The sequence below is a fragment of the Tupaia chinensis genome, unplaced genomic scaffold, assembly GCF_000334495.1.
Source record: "Tupaia chinensis unplaced genomic scaffold, TupChi_1.0 Scaffold000213_1, whole genome shotgun sequence".
Lineage (NCBI taxonomy): Eukaryota > Metazoa > Chordata > Mammalia > Scandentia > Tupaiidae > Tupaia > Tupaia belangeri.
In genome coordinates this window covers 873,991-897,205 of record NW_006159688.1, presented here as the reverse complement: position 1 = coordinate 897,205, position 23,215 = coordinate 873,991, and the positions used below count along the sequence as shown (strand labels likewise).

Below are 23,215 nucleotides of genomic sequence, written 5' to 3'. Positions count from 1 at the left end.
GGGGGTCGGGAGCCGGTGGAGGACCCGCGCGCGGAGGAGCCCGGGGAGTCAGCGCTTCTTCCCTCCCTCCCCCACTCCCCTCCCCGCTCCCTCCCCCCTTCCCCAAGAATGTTCCGCTACGAGGTAAGCCGTTGCGACCGGAAGTGACCCCTCCCTCCCTTAGGCGCCCCTCTTCCTCTCTCACCCTGTGCGCGCCCGTCTGGTGCTCCTGGGGGGGAGGAGGCGGGCCGCCGTAGCCGTGGGACCCAAGGGGCGCGACCGGCCTGAGGTCGGGGGTTTAATCCGAGGGCTGGGAGCTGGCTTCTGGGAGGCGGGACTGCCCCATCAACTGCCTCTGGGGGGAGTTGGCTTCTGTTTTGGGGTGGGGAGGACCCGTTAAGTGTGCCGCGACCAGGCCACCCCCCGCCACCACTGCCGGAGGAGCCGGGAAGGGGATAGCATTGATTGCTCCTACTTAGCGTTTCTTATTCAGGAAGAGGCACCCGGGAATACCCAGAGAGGAGTTTCCCGCCCTAGACCCGGAACCCCCCCTCCATGACATACACTTAATCCGATACGTATCGGCCGGCATACAGGATACGTATCGGCGGTCATCGGGTGATGGGGGCCCGAGCTTGCCCTTTGACTGAGGCCGCAGACTATTTGCTAAAGAGGGCTGCGAGTTGAGAGGGGGGCGTGTCCAGCAGAAGTTCTTTAGGGCAGCAGTAGGGAGACGTGAGTTTGGTGACGCTCCCGGGAATGTAGAAATAGCCGAGAGACGTCCTGCTCCTGTCACTAACTCACTGTGACCTTGAGCAACTCCTGATCTCTGCACCTAAAGTTTCTGTATTTGTAGTTTTAAAGGCTTGATCTGAGATGGTCCTTATAAGTCTTTTCAAATTTAAAACAGCAGTGATTTGGCTAACTAGCTTTTTGTGGTTTGGATGGGAGTACTGCTTTAAGTTGCCCCTGATGTGGAATCGATCGCATGCCTGCTTGTTAGACGTTTGAGAGGGCTCCCGAATGGGTAGAATGGTCCTGTAGCCTAACCTTACCTTTGGGAACAGCCTAGTTAAGTGGCCAGGAAAGGCAAATCACAAACCTGTCAATTACTAATCGAGTGTGGACTTCTGGTTCTGAATCTTTGCCAACTGGGGTCAGATACCATACTTGACAGGATCATCCAAAACCAAATTGACTTTATGTAAACATGAAGAGAGGTGATGAGATGAAGTGGGCATAAGTTTCCAAGAAAACTTGGAAATAATCACTTGAAAGAAGCTGAAGTAGAAGGGGGAAATGTTTAAAATAGAACGTCTATAAGATATTCTAGTCATATCTTTTCAGCAATTTAAAATCTTTGCCTAGTTTGATCCTCACCACTGTTTGAGGTCAATGATACTGTCCTTGAACTACAGTTCAAAAGATTGAGGCTGAGAGCCTAGCATAAAGTCTAAGATACAGTATGTTCTTAAAAGGTATTTGGTGACTTAGAAAGAATGTGAGTTATCCCTGTTCACACTACTTACAAGAGTGGAACCAGGGGACTGGCAGATGGTGTAATGGTTATATCACTGGATTCCCACATACTTGACTGTGGTTCGAAGTCCCAGACCTGACAGCTTAAAACTCCTGGGCATGTGTGTGTCCATTCCCAAAACTCCAAGAGAATGGAGGAAAAGGGATTTCAAATAGCCCCTGGGGGGTGATTTTTTCGGCTTTCTGTCTTTCCAGTGAGCACAAACATCCCATAGCAAAAATCTCTTTAAAAAGGGAAAAAAAGAGTGGAACCAGAATTTGAACTTGTCATATCTCAGCAGTTCTAGGATTCACTTAATTACGGTTGAAAAATTTAGGGCGTATCAGGTATGTAGCTAGATTCCCACATGGCCAACCACTGTTCCAGTCTCAGACCTGGTGGCATGCTTTCTCACTTAGCCTCTCTCTTTCTCGATGTCTCTGTCTCTCTCTCTGGTGAGCAGATTTGCCCTTTAGCAAATCAGAAAGTAACAATAATGATAAACAAAATTAACAGATTATTTCCTTTATAACTAACATAGAAACAAACTTACTGAGCTAGCAGATGGCATAGTGGTTACATTGCTGGATTCCCACGCGGCCTACTGCAGTTTGAGTCCCGGACCTGGTGGCTTGAGACACGCCAGGTTTGTGCCTGAGTGCCTAAGATCCCAGGAGGAGAGTGGAGGAGAAGGGATTAGGCATGGCCATCCCCCCCAGGGTGTGATTTCTCACTTTTCCTCTCTCTGGCAAGCACACACGCCCTAAGGCAAAAACCTAAACATAAAAAAAAAAAAAAAGAAAGAAAAATCACACACAGACACACACATTTTTTTTTTCGAGGGATTTTCGCTATAGGGCGCTTGCGCTCACCAGACAGACAGAGAGAGACATAGAGACAGAAAGCGAGAAATCACCCCCCAGGGGGGATGGTCACGCCACAATCCCTTCTCCTCCATTCTCCTCTCGGGATCTTGGGCACGCATGCACACGTGCCTGGTGTGAGTTTTAAGCCACCGGGTCCAGGACATGAACCGCGGTCGACTATGTGGGAGTCTAGCGACATAGCCATTACGCTAACTGCTGGTTCCCACAGACACACACATTTGAAAAATTAAGGTTGGGGCCAGCAGGTTAAAGTAGGTAGATTTCACATGGCCAACAAAGCAGTCTGGATCCCAGGCCCCAGAGTTTGAAAAACATACCAGGCATGTATGCATGCATACCCAAACTCTAGAATGGAGGGAAAGATGGAGAAGAGGTTGTGACACTGGATTATCCCCCATGTAAATGCCTTCTCACTTTCCTTTTTCCTCCTCCCATCTAACACACACACCCTCTGGAAAATTAAAAAGAAAAAATTACCTTGCTGTTTTATCACTAGAGGCTAGGCCTACAGGAATTAAGAGGGAAAATGAATGGGAAATGAAGAGAAAATCTTCAAAGGAAATAATAAAGTAGTTGAAAAGATAACATGAATATAATGAGAAAGATGAGAATCTTATTGAAAATTCCACAAAGCTCAAGCTAGACAATAAAGTATTCATTTTTTAGTTGCCATCTCTATTCCAACCAGTGATGTAAGGGAAATTGGCCTCATTTCTCAATTGCAGAAGGAAATGTTTTTATTAGATTTTTGATGAATTAGACAAATGGAATGTTTGGGAAGGGGAAGTTAAAATAAGAAATAGGAAATGGAAACTAAAAGAAAGATGATAGTAAGCCAGCCAGGTGGCATGATGGTTAAGGCAGCTGGATTCCACGTGACCAACTGCATGTTTCAATACCTAGACTCAGTGGCTTAAAAACAAGCCAGGTCCATATGCATGTATGCCCAAAATCCTGACATAGAAGGGACTGTGGTGTGACCATACCATACCCCGGGGTGGGGGGTGGGGGTGATTTCTCACTTTCTCTTGCTCTCACTGTTTCTGGCAAACTCATATGCTCTATAGCAAAATTCTAAAAAGAAAAAAAAAAGATACTGAAATCTGCCACGTCAGGGAGATTAGCGAGGAGGAAAAAACGTCATTTTTACAAAAAGTTAAAATGAAACTATTAAGTTCATTGAGAAGGTAAAAGTGAATATTTGTAGAACATTTTCTAAATGAGAATGTGAATTTCATGAATAGCTAATCTCTTCTCATTTTTTAGTCTTTGGAGGATTGTCCTCTGGATGAAGATGAAGATGCATTTCAGGGCCTCGGAGAAGAGGATGAGGAAATTGATCAATTCAATGATGATACATTTGGGTCAGGTGCAGTTGGTAAGTGACATCTTTCTAATATCATCTTGGTTCCTTGCTCTTTTCAAGTGCTATCTTTTGTAAGTATTCTGTTTTAGCAGGATTGACTCATTTAGTAATTTGGTAAGACATTTTTTAGTGTTGATTTCAGTCAGAGTAGTTCAGTTTTCACTGAAATCATCTACCTTGCTCCGATGGCCCTGTTTTGCCTCACCTATAAAACCAGGTGTAAAACCTGGTAGTGTGATGGTGAAGGCAGCTGGATCACACATAGCCATCTGCAGTTTGAGTCCCAGACCTGGCAGCTTGAACACACTAGGCCCATGTGCAGGTGTGCCCAAAATCCTGAAAGTCAGGAGAATGAAGGAGAGGGGATGACAGTTTGGCCATCCCCCTTGGGGCATGCTTTCTCACTTTCTCCCTCTCTGATCCTATCTTTCTCTGGCAAGTGCATGTATCTTTCACCAAATTTAAATAAATGAAACAAACCCAGTATTCTGTAAGCCTTGTCTTCCAGGTATATGCTTGATGACTCTAAGTTGCCACTATAAGGAATTAAACTGTTTCGGGAAGCAGACATTTAAAAGAAGCTTAAAATAATCCTTGGTGAGGGGAATTTTTATTTCTAGAGTGTATATAAGGAGTCTTCTGGGAAATTTCTGGTAAAATGCTTACTAAGAAAAAACTACGCATGAGATTTCAATTTTGTTTGTACCCATATAAACTCATTCATTAATTTCACTTTTCCATTAGCTTTTCGAGGTCCCCTTGTAACTTAAGGAACACTAATAGATTAGTAGAAAATTCAAATTCTAGTATGTGAGTACAGGAATTTTAAAATTAGTCCATCACTATTTTATTGCCTAATCATGCAGTTGTCTTACAGTATCTTCAATTAGATAAAAAGCTTTTTGTACCAAGAATTTTGGTGATAAAAAGTCTTTGTAAACTAGAAAAGTGTTGTGCATACATGGAATCTTTTTCTATCCCTGGATACAGATAAATATTCTGAGTCAGAAAAACTTTTAAAAAGTTAAAAAGCTAAACTAAACTTATAGATTGTACAGTTAAAATACTGAGATGGAAAATTTAGGAAGCAAACTTACATGATAAAGTTTGGGAATAAACTTTATGACAATATTAGAACCAGTGGGCTAGTAAGTTAGCATTTAAATGGTGCTTCTGGGGGAAAAAACAGTGATAAGAAGAAATTCAGTGGTAGTTGGTAATCCCAATATTTAAGTGTCAAAGACAATAAAAGTGTTATAATGGTTATAGGTTTTGTAGTGATCTAAGCAGCTTAGATTTAATGAAGCTTAGACTGAATTGAATGAACTGGCAAAAATTGAAGTTTTTTATTGTCAGTTATTTACACAATTCGTTACAGAACTAAAACTTTGTCACAATTGAGAGCAGCAAAAGGAATGTTGAAAGTAGAAGCTAGACTCATTATGGAAGAGAATCAGACCTTCTGAATTATAGCTATAGTTTAGGAAATGATATTGTACAGAATGATGTGATCTGAGAGGCTCTTGTTTCTCTGCATGGAAATGACAGGGAAGGGACACAGAATAGAGTTACAAAGGCAAGGAACTGATAAGAATTACAAATTACATTTGGAAGATAGTTGAGTAATAACCCATAGAATACCATAGAAGCTATAAGCATCATGTGCTTCTTTCAAGAACCTTTTTCTACTAAAATACTGAATGTTATCATTTTTTAACAAATTCCCCAGTATTAGAATGCATTTAATGAAACTGGATTCTAGATATTATATTAAGATGAGGCAGCCCAGTCTGTAGCCTCCCAGTTGAAGTGACTGGATCCCGCAGGCTGACTACACAGTTGGTGTCTCAGACCCAGCGACTTGGAAAAGCGTGCCAGGTTTGTGTGCATGCATACACCAACAAAACAAACTGTGAAGGAGGAGAGACAGAGGTGAAGGGATAGCAACAAGACCAATCCTCATCAGAGGGTGCTTTCTTTCTTTCCTTCTCGCTCTCCCTTTCTCTTCCAGTGAGTGCGTGTACCTACTGGCAAATTAAAAACAACAAAAAAAGAAGAGGTAGCTTATCATGTCCTGCATTTCGAACCAAGACATAGCGGAATAAAGGCGTTACTTTCTCATCATCTTGCAGAGAGCTATGAATAGTCTTTTTTTTTTTTTCCCCTTGAGTTTCTATTTTTCCTCACAAGATGGAATAATAGTGCCTTAAAACTGGACCAGCAGATAGGGGAATGGTTACATTGCTAAACTCCCACATGGCCAACCGTGGTTCTAGTCCTGGACTCAGCAGCTTGAAACTCACACTGGGTGCATGTGTGTGTGCCCAAAATCCCGAGAGGAGGATGAAGGAGAAGGGATTGAGGTGTGGCCATCCTCCCAGGGGGTGATTTCTTGCTGTTTTTCTCTGTCTCTCCAGTGACTGCATGCATCCTATAGCAAAAATCTCTCTCAAGAAAAATAAAAATGATTCCTTAAAGCAATGTTGGAGTATGCGGAAGTGTGTTTTATGTGATGGGAAAGAAGAAAAACTACACATGTTAAGAAAGCCCTTAGGAGGGTAAAAGAATAAGTAATAAAAAGTAGGCCCAACCCCAGTGGCACACAGATAGCATCACCCCTTGGTACTCTGTAAGCTGCATGGGAGGTTCAGTTCCATGCCAACCTGAACATGCTGCACACATTTGTGTGCATGTAATTCTAGCTAATTAGGAGGCTGGGGCAGGTCAGAAGGATTGCAGTGCAGTCAGACCCTGTCAAAAATACCTACCTCTGCTTCTCTTTCTTTTTCTCTTTTTCATAAACAACAAAAAAAACAAGGCAGTGATGGGCCAGCAGGTGGCATGGTGGTTAATATGCTGGATCTCGCATGACTGACTCCACAGTTTTCCACAGTTCAAGTCCTGGAACCAGTGACTTGAAAAACACATTGGGTATGTGTGCGTGTGTGCCCAAAGTCCCTAGAGGGGAATGGAGGAAAAGAAATTACAGAATGGCCATCTTCCGGGGGTGGGGGGTGATTTCTCTGTTTCTTCTCTTACTACTATTTTTTAACCATGAATCACATTCTACCACAAGAGGAATTTTATTGATTAATTTATTCCTTCACAAAAAAGACCAACTATAATTAAATGAGGTGAACATTCACCTCAAGATTTTGTCGTCTTCAAAATAAAACAAAAGCTGAAACTTAGAACTGGATCACTTGATCCTTTCTCTTATCTCCTCCCAGTTCAAAATGCTTACATCTCTTAATAGCCAGCACTCTCTTAGATTACAGTTGGGCTCAACACGTTGAAGCCTCAGCACAGTCTTTGTAGTTTTTGCCTTTTTCTGGAAAACAGGCTTAGTCTATCCACCATAGCCACTCTGCTTCCTGTCATAGCGCCACTTTCCCTGAGCATACAGAGAATCCCTGCCCTTTTTGTGCTATGTCACTTTATGAGGTTGGTGCTTGCCACACTTCTTACAGAAAGTCTGGTGGGTTTTAGGGACGTTCACCATGTTTCCAGCTCTCTGTGTCTCTTTTTGCCTCTCTTCGGCAAACACATATGCCCTGTGGCAAAAAAAAAAAAAAAAAAAAAAAATCTAAGAAAGAAAGGCAGTGAAATAGCATGGTGCTATATTGCTCTTTGTACTGTAGGGCAGAGGGTAATTAATAAGGACTTCTAGATCCACAAAGTTTATAGTGGAGAAAAGATTGCCAGAAGATTGCCCTTTCCATTGAGGGTGTAGTATACAAAGGGTCTTCAGAAAGTTCGTAGAAAATGCATATTATGAAAAAAAAGTGCATGGGTTTGAAAAAGATTTGTGTGTTTTAGATTTTAGCCATAGGACCTGTACACTCACTGGAGAGAGAGAGATAAAAAGAAAGTGAGAGGTTCCCCGGCATGTTTTTCAAGCAACTAAGTCTAAGACTTAAACCAGAGTCAGCTACATGGAATCCAATGCCTTAACCATCATCCCACTTGCTGGCCCCATAAATAATTTAATTGCCCGAGGGTATGTTCACTAACCAGGGAGAAATAGAAACAGAGAGAGAAAAAAAAAACAAGGCACTCCTCAGTGGGGCATGGTCACACAATCCCTTTATTTCTTCTTCCTTTCAGTATTTTGGGTATGCATATATGGTGTTCTTAACATGTTCTTCAAGCTGCCAGGGCTGGGATTTGAACTGCTGTCATATGGGATCATTTTTCCTTAACCACTAGGCATGGAACTAGCCCTCAATAGTTTTCATACCAAAATGAACTTGTCCTTTCATACTTGAATTTTATAGGGAATATCTTAATTCTTTATCACATCTTGTTATAAATGCCATAAAAAGAAAATTGCTTCTAAGCTCAACCTGTGATTGGTTTGGTATACCTCTGTTGGTAGGTATACAGTGGGTATAGAGAATTGAAACCAGGAGTTGACATTGACCTTTGACTTGTTTTGAGGTGATTTGTTGTTGTTTAGGTTTTTGCCAGAGGGTTTGTGTGTTCACCATAGAGAGACAGAGAAAGGTGGAAAGTGAGAAATCACCCTCCAGGTGGGATAGCCACACCTCAGCCTCTGCTCTTTCATTCTTTTCTTGAGATTTTGTGTACCCACATACCCATGCCTGGCATGAGTTTCAAGCTATCTGGTCCAGGCCTTGAATCATGGACAGCCATGTAGGAATTTAGCACCTTCACTGCGCCACCTGCTGGCCCCCAATGTGGCTTTTTTCTTTTTTTCTGGGATTTTTTGTTATAAGGCATGTGCACTCTCCAGAGAGAGAGAAAAAGTGAGAAATCATTTTCCAAGGGGGATGGCCATGCCACAGTCCCTTCCCCTCCATTCTCCTCTCGGGACTTTTGGGCATGCTTATACACGTGTCTGGCGTGATTTTCAAGCAGCCAGGTTTAAGACTCGAGCCTCTGTCAGCCATGTGGGATGGAAGTCCAGCACCTTAACTGCCACACCACTTGCTGGCCCTTTGGTGTGATTTTTTAACGACATGGGTTTCTTGATAACATCTGTTAGTACAGTGGGTATTTTAAATCACTGGCTTCAAATGCTCTGATGTCACCTTTCCGTGAGAAAGCAGTCACTGTCTTCTGCATGAAAAAATGTTGCATCATCTTAGAGAAATAAATGGTGTTGCATTAATCCCAATTCATTCTCTTAAAAAAAATTTGCACTCACATAGTGTTTATTATGTGCTAGGCACCATTCTAAATGTTTTACATGTTATTAATCTTCACAGCAGCCTTGTGATGTGTAGACACTATTACTATCCTCATTTTAACAAATCGAGAGGCAAAGTGACAGAGAAGTTGGGTAACTATAAATATTATTAGTGTAAACTATCAACCATGTTCAGACTGTCCGAGGAATCTTTGGCAACTGCCTTGTGTTGGAAAGTCTTTCTACCTCTCTTATTAAGCTGCCATACACCATGGGGACTGAGAGCACCTTAATATTAAATCACCTCTCTTTTTTTTTTACTTATTTATCTTTTTTCAAAAGTATTCCTAGATGGGCTTCAAGGGCATCATTGCAGTAAGTATTAGTTTACAGAAGCAGCCAGGGATTTAATAACTCACATCGAGGGTTTGGTTAATTAGTTGAAAGAATGCAGACATCTTTTCTTCATTTTTCGGTTACTCTTTTGCCTACCCTTTATCGTTATGACCAATGATGAGATCAAGTATTGGCATATATAAGTAATGATTTTTAGGTGTTTAAAAGAGATAAGGGGTGAAAAAAATTTATATATTAATAACATGAGTTTTCTCATATACCACGTCAAATGATTTGTCACAAGAGCAAGAAAACTCTAAAGTGATGATGATACTTTCTGACATAAGAGTCCTGTGTTTGTATGTTTGAGTTCATAACAGACCTTTTCTCATAGAACATGGCTATTTAGCCACTGTTTTTAAAGTTACTATTTTTAAAAAATTACTTTTTATTTGTTGTGATTATTTTTTCTTTTTTTGTGGGGGAGGAGAGGTTTTTGCTATAGGGTGCATGCGCTCGCCAGAGAGAGAGAGAGAAAGAGAGACAGAAAGCGAGAAATCACCTCCTGGGGGGGATGGCCACACTGCAATCCCTTCTCCATTCTCCTCTTTGGATCTTGGGCTTGCACACACACATGCCCAGCGTGAATTTAAGCCACTGGGTCTGGGACTCGAACTGCGGTCAACTACATGGGAGTCCAGCAACATAGCCATTACAATGCTAACTGCTGGTCCCTATTTGTTATGATTTTTAAGCCACCAGGTTTAAGACTCAAACCACGGTTGGCCATATGGGAATCCGGTGCCTCAACTCTGATGTCACTTGCTGGTCCCCTTAAAAGTTATTATTAAGAACAAATTATTATATTTGGTAGGATCTGGTAAAATTAACAAACATGAATGTGGGAAATGGTGAGATAAAGGTTGTATACAAGAGCTATAAAAATATCCTTACCTAAGGAGACCAGCAGATGGATAAATTACATGTTATTGTAGTACTTGAATTGTTTTTTTTTTTTTTTTAACAAACAGTGAATTTTTTGTAAGCACATAAAAAGAAAGTTTGTTTCTGTGTTAGCTACAAAGATAGTTATCTGTTATTCCTGTTGAATTTTGTAGCATATATAAAGCATAATTACAATAACAGTAAAATAGAGAATATATATAAAAGAAAATACCATTTTGGGGGTTTGAAAGTAATAAAGTGTACAAATTAGACATAAAATGAAAGGAAGGAAAGGCTTTAGTGAGGGAGTGGGGTTTCTGTATTTGAATGCTGAGAACAAAATTATGAGTAGTGCTTTTATGATGGAAGCAGAATGAACGAATTAGATTGAAGAGAACTGGAAAGAGATGTGAAGTAAGTAAAATTCGTTTCTAGAGAAGCCAGTAAAGGATCTGAAAATTTTAACCTATGCTGGAAATAGGACTCACAAATAATGTATAAGAAATGAAAACACAACCTTAGAGTCAGTGTTTACAGACTGCACAAGAGTATACAGAAGTAGCAAAGACATAGTTAAGAGAGAAGGGAATTGTCTCAGTCCAAGGTACCATCACATCCCTCTCGCTTACTGCAGTAACCCCAGACAGGCTTCCATGTTGCCAGTATTGCCTGCACCCCTTCTCCATCCAGTTTCAACACAGAGTGATTCTTTCAAAACATAAAGCAAATCAGAACTTCCATTAGCCCTTTACTTCAGTCAGAATAGGCTAGAAGACCCTGTAAGAGCTCCCTCCACCTGACTCTTTGACCTTATTTTCTTCTACTCTCCTTGCTCATTTCATTCCGAATTTATTCCTTTTTTAAAAATGTTTTAATTATTTTATTTATCTTTATCCATTTATTTATTTTTATTTGATCATAGAGGGATAGAGTGAGAGAGAGTGAGAGAGAAAGTGAGAAAGCAAGCTGCCAGGTCTGGGACTCGAATTGAGGTCAACAATGTGGGAGTCCAGTACCTTTAACCACCATGCTACCTGCCGGCCCCCGAATTCATTCCTTTTTATTGTTTTTCAAAACACTCTCTCTCTAAGGGAACCAGCAGTTAGCATAATGGCTATGTCGCTGGACTCCCACATAGTCGACCGCGGTTCACGTCCCAGACCCGGTGGCTTAAAACTCAGGCCGGGCGCGTGTGCGTGCGTGCCCAAGATCCCGAGAGGAGAATGGAGAAGAAGGGATTGTGGCGTGACCATCCCCTCTGGGGGGTGATTTCTCGCTTTCTGTCTCTATGTCTCTGTCTGTCTGGTGAGCACACGCGCCCTATAGCAAAAATCTCTCCAAAAAAAAAATCAAACCTCTCTCTCTCTGGGACCAGCAGTTAGCGTAATGGCTATGTCACTGGACTCCCACGTAGCTGACCGCGGTTCGCATCCTGGTGGCTTAAAACTCACACCGGACACGTGTGCGTGCGTGCCCAAGATCCCGAGAGGAGAATGGAGGAGAAGGGATTGCGGCATAGCCATCCCCCCTGGGGGGTGATCTCTTGCTTTCTATCTCTCTGTCTCTCTGTTTGGCAAGCGCACGCGCCCTATAGCAAAAACCTCCCCCCCAAAAAAACTCACTCTCTTTCATCTTAAGACTTTCTGCTGACAGTCCCTCTACCTAGAACACTATTCTCGCAGAGAACCACATGGCTTTTATTCTTGAATCTTTGCTCAAATGTTACCTTTTCAGTAAAGCTTACCTCCAACCATCTATTTAAATTTTCAGTTGGCCTTTCTTCCTCCATATTCCTGAGGCACTTTTATCTTCTGATATATATTTAATTTACTTTTTTTTGAGAGAGAGATTTTTGGTATAGGATGTGTGTACTTGCAGGAGAGACAGAAAGCTAGAAATCACCCCCTGGGGGAATGGCTGTGCTGCAGTCTCTTCTCCTTGGGATTTTGGGCATGTACATCCACATGCCTGGCATGAGTTTCAAGCTGCCAGATCCAGGACTTGAACTGTGGCCAACTATGTGGGAGTCCAGCAATGTAAACATTACACTATCTGCTGGTCTTTACTTATTTATCATTTTTATTGTCTGTTATCTGACTCTTCCTTGATTGAATAAAAGCTGTGCAAGGGTCTTGTTTTGTACACCGATGTATCCTATACATTTCAGAACAGTGCTTATCACGTAGTAGATGCTTACCAAATAGTAATTGAATAAAATGCATGGATTGAAAAGCTTGTGAGGAAGAACAATTACGGGGCTAGCTAGTGGCATGGCAGTTGAGGCAGTGTGGTCACATGGCCAACTGCACATCCAAGTCCTAGACCTAGTTAGTGCCTTAAGAAACAACACTGGGGGCCAGCAGATGGTGTGGTGTTAAGGGGACACTGGATTCCCACATGGCCAGCTGTGGTTCAAGTCCCGGACCTGGCAGCTTGCTTTTTCATTTTCTCTCTCTCTCTCTCTCTCTCACTCTCGCTCTTTCTCTGTCCCTCTCTGGTCAAATTAAAAATAAGCAAATAAAGTTAAAAAATAGTAATTCTTTTAAAAAAGAAAGAAAGAACAAACACTGTGTGTGCATATGCCCAAAATCCCAAAGCAGGAGAGAAATGGAGAGGAGATTGCAGCATGCCCATCCACCATGGGGGAAAAGGGATGCTTTCTCACTTTCCCTCTCTTTCACTGGCAAGCACACACACCCTCTGGCAAAATTAAGAAGAAAAAAAGGAAGGTAAAAATTAATGACCCAGGGCTGGCAGGTCGTGTAGTGGTCAAGGGCGCTGGACTCCCACATGGCCGACTGTGGTTCGAGTACCAGACCTGGCCACTTGCTCTCTCACTTTCTCTCTGTTTCTCTCATTGTGTCTCTCTCTGGTCAAATTAAAGTGAGTAAATAAATAAAGTTAAATACAATAATTTTTAAAAGACAAATTAATGATCTAAGAGAACGTTGTATGGTAGTGCTATGGGTTTTAAGTTTCCTTTCAAGGTTTTACTTGAAATGTCATAAGATCTCAGAACCAACAGATATAGAGTGTTGTGTGTTACCACTGTAGAAATTGGCTTCAGGGACCAACAGATGGAGTAGCAGTTATGTTGTTGGACTCCCACATGGCCAACTGCAGTTTGAGTCCTGGACCCAATGGCTTGAAAATCATGATGGGTGCATGTGCGTGCATGCCCAAGATCCTGGGAGGAGATTGGAGGGGAAGGGATTGCAGCGCAGCCATCCTCCCTGAGGGGTGATTTCTCACTTTCCATCTCACTGTCTCTCTCCTTCTCTCTCTCTGGGGAACACACACACTCTAAGACAAAGACCTCTAAAAAGAAGAAAGAAATTGGTTTCAGGACATAACTTAAAATCCATCGATAATCTTTTTAAGCTATTAATTCAAATTACTTGAATTTTATTTCATTAGGATATTATTCAAGATACAATGCTACTTGTTTTTAATAGTGAAAACTGCATTTTATATGTTTCTTGGTTTAAACCTTATCTCATTTTCCACCTAAGTCTTCTGGATTTGGAATTTTTCATTTGATTAACAGAAGGAGTTTTACAAAGCTTTTTTGTTACAATGTGAACTGTATGTTTTATACGAACTCCATTGTCTTGTAGATGATGATTGGCAGGAAGCACATGAGCGCCTGGCTGAATTGGAGGAGAAGCTACCAGCGACAGTTAATGAAGAGACAGGCAATGGAGAGAGAGATGAGATGGACTTGTTGGGTGACCATGAGGAGAATCTGGCAGAAAGGCTTAGTAAGATGGTAATAGAAAATGAACTAGAAGATCCAGCTATCATGAGGGCAGTGCAGACCAGGCCAGTTTTACAAGTGAGTAAATTACTCTGATTTGAGAACTATGGCAGACTAACAAAGTGAAGTATTGAATTTTGCCATTTTGTTTCATCTACTGTAATGAAGATTACGTATACCATAGAAAATTAATACGATCCTGATTATAGTAATTCTAGAGATGAGATTGTAAAATAATGTGTATTTTAGAGCACTGTAATTTTCTATTGTCTAGCAGTGGAGGCTTTTTTGGAACCTTGTTTACCAAACAGCAGGTAATTCACCCAGAGAGACCTACACTATTCCAGACTCTGTGTGCTTTCCTTTTTTATTAGCCCCAACCAGGAAGTCTGAATTCCAGCATCTGGGATGGATCTGAAGTTCTGAGGCGAATCCGAGGACCACTACTTGCTCAGGTATTTAATATTTTCTCTTTATATAAAATTCCTAATATCTAAAAACCGTTATGCCTAGCGTATGTCATTTGTTAGTATTACATGGACTGCTGCATTCAGCACTCAGACAGCTGTGCCTATGGATGTACCTTTTCTTGGTCCCTGAGTTGAAAAGGAGCTGTTAGGATTCAGATTTGTCAGTATATGATTTTTTTTTAGAGTTTTTGCTGTGGGGCATGTGCCCTCACCAGAAAGACAGAGACAGAGAAGCAGGTGAAATCACCTCCCCAGAGGGGATGGCCATGCCGCAATCCCTTCTCTTCCATTCTCCTCTCGGGATCTTGGGCATGCATGCATACGCGCCCACCATGAGTTTAAGCCACCGGGTCCAGGACTTGAACCATGGTTGACTACATGGGAGTCCAGTGATGTAGCCATTATGCCATCTGCTGATGCCTGTCAGTGTATGATTTTTTTAAAATAAAGAATTATTTTATTTTTAAATTTTTAATTGTTGGTTTTTGTTTTTTGGTTTTTTTTGGTTTTTTTTTTTTTGAGAGGTTTTTGCTATAGGGCACATGCGCTCACCAGAAAGACAGAGACAGAGATAGAAAGTGAGAAATCACCCCCCCACCCCCCCCAGGGGAATGGTCATGCCGCAGTCCCTTCTCCTCCATTCTTTTCTCGGGATCTTGGGCACACACGCACACGTGCCCGGCGTGAATTTAAGCCACGATCCAGGACTCAAACCACCCACGGGGTCCAGGACTCAAACCACAGTCGACTATATGGGAGTCCAGTGACATAGCCATGATGCTAACTGCTGGTCCAATTTTTATTATTTTTTTAAAGTTTTTATTTATTAATTCATTTATTTTAATTTGATCAGAGAAAGAGAGAGAGAGAGAAAGTGAGAAAGCAAGCCACCAGGTCCAGCACTCGAACCATGGTCAGCCATGTGGAAGTGTCCAGTTCCTTAACCACCATGCCACATACTGACCCCCAATTTTTATTATTTTTTAAGAGAGTTCTTTTTTTCCAAAGAATTATTTTATTTAGCTTTATTATTGTTATTATTTTCCAATTTGATCAGAGTGAAAAAGCAGGACACTGGACCTGGGACTTGAACCGTGATCAGCCAGGGGCCTAACCACCACACCACCTGCTGGCCCCAAGAGAGACTTTTTTGGGGAGGGAATGTAGGGCACATGCACTCTCCTAAGAGACAGAAAGCGAGAAATCTCTCTCCAGGGGCATAGCCACACTGCAATCCTTTCTCCTCCATTTTCCTCTTGGAATCTTGGGCATGCACACACATGTGCTTGGCGTGAGATTTAACCCACTGGGTTTGGGACTCAACCCGTGGTCAACTCTGTGGGAGTCCAAGGACATAACCATTACACCATCTACTAGTCTCTGTTTTATTTTTTATTATTATTTTTAAATTTGACCAGAGAGCAACAGAGAGAGAAAGAGGACGGAGTCCAAGGACATAACCATTACACCATCTACTAGTCTCTGTTTTATTTTTTATTATTATTTTTAAATTTGACCAGAGAGCAACAGAGAGAGAAAGAGGACGTAAGAAAGCAAGCTGCCAGGTCCAGTACTCAAATCACAGCTGATCACATTGGAGTCTACTGCCCTAACCACCATGCCACCTGCTGGCCTCATTAGTGTATGATTTTGATCACTTCCAAAGTCATTTCTAAGAAAAACTTTAGGGATACAGAACAGATCAGTGGTTGGACATGACAGAAGGCTTCCTTCACTACAACATGACAAGACAAAGGAATTGTGGAGAACGATAAAGCTATTGATATATGCAACAGTCAAGATAACGTTGTACAGCAGTCATTCTCCACACATCCATTCATTACACCATGTATAATTAAACCCCTAAGAACTGTTTAGCAAAGAATAAGTTTTATTATATGTGAATTTGAAATAAATAAAAATGTAAAAAGTAAATTCTCGGGGCCAGGTGGTGGCAACAGTATAATGCAGCTGGACCCACAAGGGAGAGGTTTCAGGTTGCGTCCCAGGGCCTTCCTAAGCACACTGCTCAAGTGTGTGCCCATGATTCCAGCCATCTGAGACTGGAAATAGATTGCAATAGGAAGACCCTTTTTGCATTTCTTTCTCTCCCTCTCATGGAAGAAATGAATAAATAAACTTAAAAAAATTCTCAAAACAAAAAGATCTTTTTAGTATCTGTAGAGATGAGGGCTTTCACGTTAGCTAATTTGTCTCTATTTCCTTTTTGCCACTTCCTTAATTAGGAAATGCCTGCTGTGTCTGTATTAGAATATGCCTTGCCTCAGAGGCCTCCACAGGGCCCGGAAGATGATCGGGACCTTTCTGAGCGCGCGTTACCAAGACGGTCAACTTCACCTATCATCGGGAGTCCTCCTGTTAGAGCTGTACCCATAGGCACCCCACCTAAGCAGATGGCTGTTCCCAGCTTCAACCAGCAGGTACCTCTCATTAACAGGCACTCAGCCCAGAATATTGGGAATCTGGGCAAAATTATTTGGAAATTGGTGATTTAGGGAGGAGGGTGGAAGTTTGGGTAGGCATTAGATTTGAAAGGAAAATAGCCTATTAGAAGAGAAATTAGTACAAGTAAGAGACACAGTCCCTAATACCTTTTGCTGCTGCCTTTTAATTGGGGGAGAAAGGGTAGTTAACCAGTTAGTGCATATATCCTTTTTAAAGTATTTTGCTGGCTGCCCAAAACATTAGCAGAGAGATAACTGAAAGCTGGGGGGAGTGGGAACACACAGCATTGTCCACATCCCTTTTTACCTTTAAGATATCCCTGCTTTCCCTAGAGCCTGTGCAGTCCTGTTCCATAGAATTTCCTCCACCTGAAACCAGCAGCTGAAAAGGAAGGCCAATTTGGAAGGTATGGGGGGAGGGTGGTGTTGGTATGGCCTAGTTAGGCTCAAAATCTATGAAATGGTGGAGTCACAATGTATCACGAAATTGCTGAGCATGGCGGCCATATCACCAGGGCTTCAGAATAGGACTTAGTTAATCCTCCAGCTTTCTTATCATTCCTTCTCCCTCATTGCTACCAAAATACATCCTTTTGGAGAGAATTTGCAAGTCAGAATATCTGCTGGTACTTCCCTCAGATAGAATGGAAGGGTGGGGATAACTGGAGAATTAGCTAAATCTTTCTCAGTTAAAATGGGCACTTTGCTTGATTTGTGAGAGAAAATGACCAAAGGTTATGTATTTAACCCACAGCTATAGCAATTTGCTTAGAAGTAGGGCTTTGCATTGAGTTCTGTTTCTCTACCAGTACTTGAGGAGAGAGACTGTAGGGGCAAGAAAAACTGATTTCATTGAGTGTAGTTGTATGTATGTTTGTCCTGATAGATTCTGTGTCCGAAACCTGTCCACGTTCGACCCCCAATGCCACCTCGCTATCCTGCTCCCTATGGTGAGAGGATGTCTCCAAACCAGCTCTGCAGTGTCCCGGTACGTCACTTTACAATCTGACAAAAATGTACAGTCTGTATTTTCTGATCACTACTAGTACGTAGAATTACTGAAACTAATGATCACTACTAATATCACTACTGGTGTATAGAATTACTGACAGCTCCTAAATTATACGTACATTTTATAATCTCTGTACTTGAATTTCTGATTGTTATGCTCGCCAGGTCAGAGAACGTGGCTCATCAAATTCACACATTTCTTGTGTCAACTCTTTCTTAGTTTTAAAAATCTCACTGTGATCGTCTCGTTCCTGCTTTTTCATTCTCTCATTATACCATATTTTTCATGTTACGTGTCAAAGTATTTGACAATTTCTAGCATTATTCATTTATATATTCCCTCTATAGAGAGCCTGACTCTATAGTTGGAAAGTTTGTACTGAGTTTTTACTGCCCTTTTTTTTTTTAATGTCTGAGTTTTCCATATATCAATCAAATCTATTTCATAGTATGAATATGCTTTTTTTCCCTTAGAACTCTTCCCTCCTGGGTCATCCTTTCCCTCCTAATGTTCCTCCTGTCCTCAGCCCCCTCCAGAGAGCACAGCTTCTTGGAGGAGCACAGGTAAGCCTGGGATTAACCCTTGTAAAGAGCTCTCATACTTTCCTATGGCTCATTAAATGATATCCCTGTTTTATTTTTCTGCTAGTTGGTACTACCTCTTTTTTTTTTAATTTAATTTTATTTTACAAACAACATTCCTGGTGGAAGTAGTATTCACTTTTCAGTAGATAAGAGCAGAGGGGCTTGCTAATGAAATTAATTTAAAATCATGTCTCTTTGCAGCTACAGCCTGGACGGATGTCTCCCAGCCAGTTTGCACGGGTCCCTGGATTTGTGGGTAGTCCAATTGCTGCCATGAATCCCAAGTTGCTGCAAGGGCGAGTTGGGCAGATGCTTCCCCCAGCACCAGGCTTCCGTGCCTTCTTTAGTGCCCCACCACCCGCTACACCACCTCCTCAGCAGCACCCTCCCGGCCCAGGAACTCATGTGCAAAACCTAAGGTATGTAAAACAATTGCCACTATTTATCCCTTGTCTGCCAAGTATCTTCATGGTTGCTGTTTAATTTCATAGCATAGACATCTTTTCATATTATGAAGATATATTTTGAGATGTTACTTGATCCTGAAGTTGGCAAACAGAAGTGTTTGATAATCTCCAGGCTTTCTTATGAATTGCATATCCCTCAAGAATCACATTTCTGGGGCCAGCAGATAGCATAGCTGTTATATTGCTGGACTTCTACAAGACTGGGAGTCCACCATTGTTCAAGTCCCAGACATAGTGACTTGAAAATTAAGCCGGGCGTGTCATGTGTGAGTCCATGCCCAAAATGCCAGAAGGAGAAGTGATTGCAGCATGGCCATCCTCCCCAGGGCGTGATTTCTTGCTTTTCCTCTCACTGTCTGTCTCTCTCCCTGGCGAGCACACACGCCATAGGCAAAAATCTCTTTAAAAAATAAGAATCATGTTTCCTTGTGTGTTTGCACCTTTTGAGTTAATTGCCATTTGTTCCAAAGTTTCTCACATCTCACTTCATACCCATTTTACAAGTGTGCACACGGACACCCACACACACACACACAAAGACACAAATAAACATATACACGGTGCTTGTTACTTAACAAGAATTACCATATGCCAAGGAGCAGGGAGAGAGAGATGCTAAAAAGTCAGGTAATTGCAATCCAGCAAACCTCTTTGCTTCTATTTTCTGGTTTTATAAGGAGGGGTTCAAGTTCATTCCTAAGTGGAAATATGTTTTCTTATGTATCATATAGTATCAGTCAGGGTTCTCAAGAGAAGCAGAATCAATAAGAGATACTATGTGTGTATGTATGTATACATTAGTTACATGCATAAATGTGTGTGTGTGTGTGTGTGTGTATAGAGAGTATGTATGTGTGTATTAGAGATATTTTATAGGTTTTTAAAGAACTATTATTATATTTAAAAATTACTATAGGACATGTACACTCACCAGAGAGAAACAGAGATGAGAAAGAGAAGTAAGAAAAAAAGCCATCAGGTCCAGGACTCAAACTACGGCTGGCCATATTGGAGTCCAGCACCTTAACCACCATGCCACGTGCTAGCCTCATGAGGAGTTTTATTTTAAGAAATTGCCTCATGTGATTATAGAGGTTGTCAAGTCCACAATCCATAGGGCAGGGAAGCAATGTAGAAAACAGTAAAAGCTGATATAATCTTAATTTTTTTCCTCTTTATTTGTGATACAACATGTATATGCACATGTGAGAGTATGAGGTGGGTCGAGTACTCTTCACAGAGTCCAGTCATACTATGATCCCCTTCCTCCAGTTCTGGGATCTGGGACACTCATGCATACCTGGCATGTTTCAGGCAAAATGGCCCAGAGATTCAAACCATACTTGCCATGTGGAATCCAGCTTTTGAGCTGCACATTATCAAGGTCAGGGCATGGAGCTGACCTTGACGTTGCTCTTTTGATTTTCAAATACCCGAGGCAGGCCAACAGGCTGGAGAGTCAATGAGAATGTCTATATTCCAGTCTTGAGACCAGATTTCTTTTTGAGGAAACTTTAGTTTTTGCTTTAAGCCCTTTAAGTGACTGGGTGGGTCCCAATTAGTGGATTGTCAGAAAAGTCATGATGCATTTTTGCTTAGAGGAAAAAAAATATATCATGACTTTTCCAAGGCCCCAATATTAAGGATAATTTCTCTTTCATAAAAGTCAGCTGACTGGGCTGACAAGTGGTATGGTGGTTAAGGTGCTGGACTCCCACATGGCTGACTGTGGTTCATGTTCCAAACTTAGTGGCTTGCTCTCTCACTTTTCCTCTCTGTCTCTCTAGCCTAATTAAAAAATAATAAATAAGGGACCGCAGTTAGCATAATGGCTATGTCGCTGGACTCCCACGTAGTCGACCGCGGTTCGCGTCTCGGACCCGGTGGCTTAAATCTCACGCCGGGCGTGTGTGCGTGCGTGCCCAAGATCCCGACAGGAGAATGGAGGAGAAGGGATTGCAGCATGGCTATCCCCCCTGGGGGGTGATTTCTCGCTTTCTATCTCTCTGTCTCTGTCTTTCTGGCAAGCACATGCGCCCTATAACAAAAACCTCTCCTAAAATAAATAAATAAATAAATAGAATTGAATACATAATTTTTTTAAAAAAGTCAGCTGACTGTGGGACCAGTAGATGACGAAGCGGTTACGTTGCTGGACTCCCACATGGCCGACTGCAGTCTGGATCCCAGACCTGGTGGTTTCAGAATCACACTGGGCACATGTGCATGTGTGCCCAAGATACTGGGTGGAGAATGGAAGACAAGGGATTGTGGTGTGGTCATCCCCCTTGAAGGATGATTTCTCACTTTCCCTCTCACTGTGCCTGTCTCTTTCTCTCCCACCTTAAGGCAAAAATCTCTAAGGAAAAAAGAAAGTCAACTGACCAATTGTTAATCACATCTACAGAATACCTTCACAGCAACATCTAGACCTTGTTTAATCAAATAACTGAGTAACAACATAGCCAAATTGTTATATAAATTACCACACTTACACTTTTTTGTCACTTTCATATAATTGAAGCTGAGTACATTAAATGTGTTTAGAGACTTATGTTAAACAGAAGCAAAAGTAAAAAGACCAATCCTACTTTATTGCTCATTCACACAGATCTTGATGATCATTCTCTTTGGAGTTCATAATTGGTCTTTGTGAAAGATGCTTAAAAATATACCTATCTTTTGCTTCTAAAGTTAGGTCTCCTAAAAATGGACTTTGACAGTTCCTTGAATGACCCTATATGAAATTATCTGTATTGACAATGCTCTTTAAAACTCTAATCATCAGGAAGACAGAATTACAGACCTTTTTCATTTTTTCTTAGATCTCAGGCCCCAGTGTTTAGACCGGACACAACTCACCTTCATCCACAGCACCGTCGACTCTTGCATCAAAGACAACAACAGAATAGAAAGTAAGTACTCATTCTACTCTCTGATTTCTTAATTCAGCTTTTAATTTTAACAGTGCAACAAGATGCTATTAATTTGGGTTTTTTTTTCCTTGTAACTTAGTTTTGAGTTTATTTTTCTTATAAAGTCAGATTATAAATGTTACCATTTTACATTTTTGATTTACTACTATCTTTAAATGATTTGATTTTATCCATTGATTTACAACTAAATGTAAATGAACAAATTTACAATTTCTTAAAATAAATGATAACCATGGGGACCAGCAGGTGGTGTGGTAGTTAAGGTGCTGGACACTCCCACATGGCCAACCAGGGTTTGAGTCCTGAATCTGGTGGCTTGCTTTCTCACTTCCTCTCACTTTCACCCTCTGTCTCTCTCTGGCCAAACTAAAAAATAAAAAAATGAATAAAATAAAATAATTATTTAAAAATAAATAAATGAATGATAACTATTGATTATAAATCAGAATAAAAGTTTACACTTTAGAGGAGTTTTGTTTTTTGTTTTAAATTGCCAGAGGGCACATGTGCTTATCAGAGAGAGAGAGAAAGGAAGCATGCTCTCAAAGGGGCATGGTCACGGGTTTCCGTTTCTTCGTCCCATCAGGATTTTGGTCACAAGCATAAATGCCTAGGCATTTTCCCAAATTGCTGGGGCTGGGATTTTAACCATGGTCACCCATGTCGGGTCTTAACTGCTGCATTTTGACCTTGGCCCTGTGTTTTCTTTAATCCAACATTTTATACTCTCTCCTTACCAAATTCTTATCATTCTCTTAACTATGTTTTGTTTAACATCTCAACTTCAAGGTAATCTTAAAATACCCTAGCCCTTCAGTGCCGTGGTGGTGAAGGCAGCTGGCTCCCTCATGGCCCCCTGTGCAGCTTGAGTCCCAGGCCTGAGGACTTGAAAAACACACAAAGTGTGTGAGTGCATTCCCAAAATCATGGAAAGAGAATGGAGAAGGGATTGTGGTGACCCTCCCCCAAGGAGGGTGCGTTCTCCCTCCCTCCAGCCCCGCCTCACTCTTGTTCTCGCTTTCATCACCAGCAAGCTCACACATTTCCTGGCAAAAAAAAAAATATATACACACACACACACACACATATATACACACACACACATATACATATATATGTATGTATATATACATATTTGTGTGTGTGTCTGTATGTATATATATATACCACAATCCCTTCTCTATGCTCTTTCCATGATTTTGGGAATGTACTCACACGAAATGAGGTTTCCCATCCAGAATACACTGTATATTGGCTCAATCAAGCACATCAACATACATGTTATCAACAAATAATTTTCCATTTCTTATTTCCTGTATATTTTGCTTTTTTTTTTTTTT

At 41.4% G+C, this 23,215-nt stretch overlaps 1 protein-coding gene across 2 annotated transcripts in view; it reads left to right on the top strand.

Moving 5' to 3' along the window:
* The first annotated feature begins 39 nt into the window (after nt 1-39).
* PATL1 (PAT1 homolog 1, processing body mRNA decay factor) overlaps nt 40-23,215 on the top strand; it is a 50,877-nt gene continuing 27,701 nt past the window's right edge. For both annotated transcript variants that reach the window (XM_027771430.1, XM_006147400.3), the window contains exons 1-9: nt 40-123; nt 3,652-3,763; nt 13,802-14,019; nt 14,316-14,396; nt 16,658-16,852; nt 17,763-17,864; nt 18,362-18,451; nt 18,674-18,891; nt 21,765-21,854. In XM_027771430.1, coding sequence (XP_027627231.1) covers nt 109-123; nt 3,652-3,763; nt 13,802-14,019; nt 14,316-14,396; nt 16,658-16,852; nt 17,763-17,864; nt 18,362-18,451; nt 18,674-18,891; nt 21,765-21,854 — 1,121 coding nt within the window. In that variant the 5' untranslated portion in view covers nt 40-108. The remainder of the gene's footprint in view (nt 124-3,651; nt 3,764-13,801; nt 14,020-14,315; nt 14,397-16,657; nt 16,853-17,762; nt 17,865-18,361; nt 18,452-18,673; nt 18,892-21,764; nt 21,855-23,215) is intronic.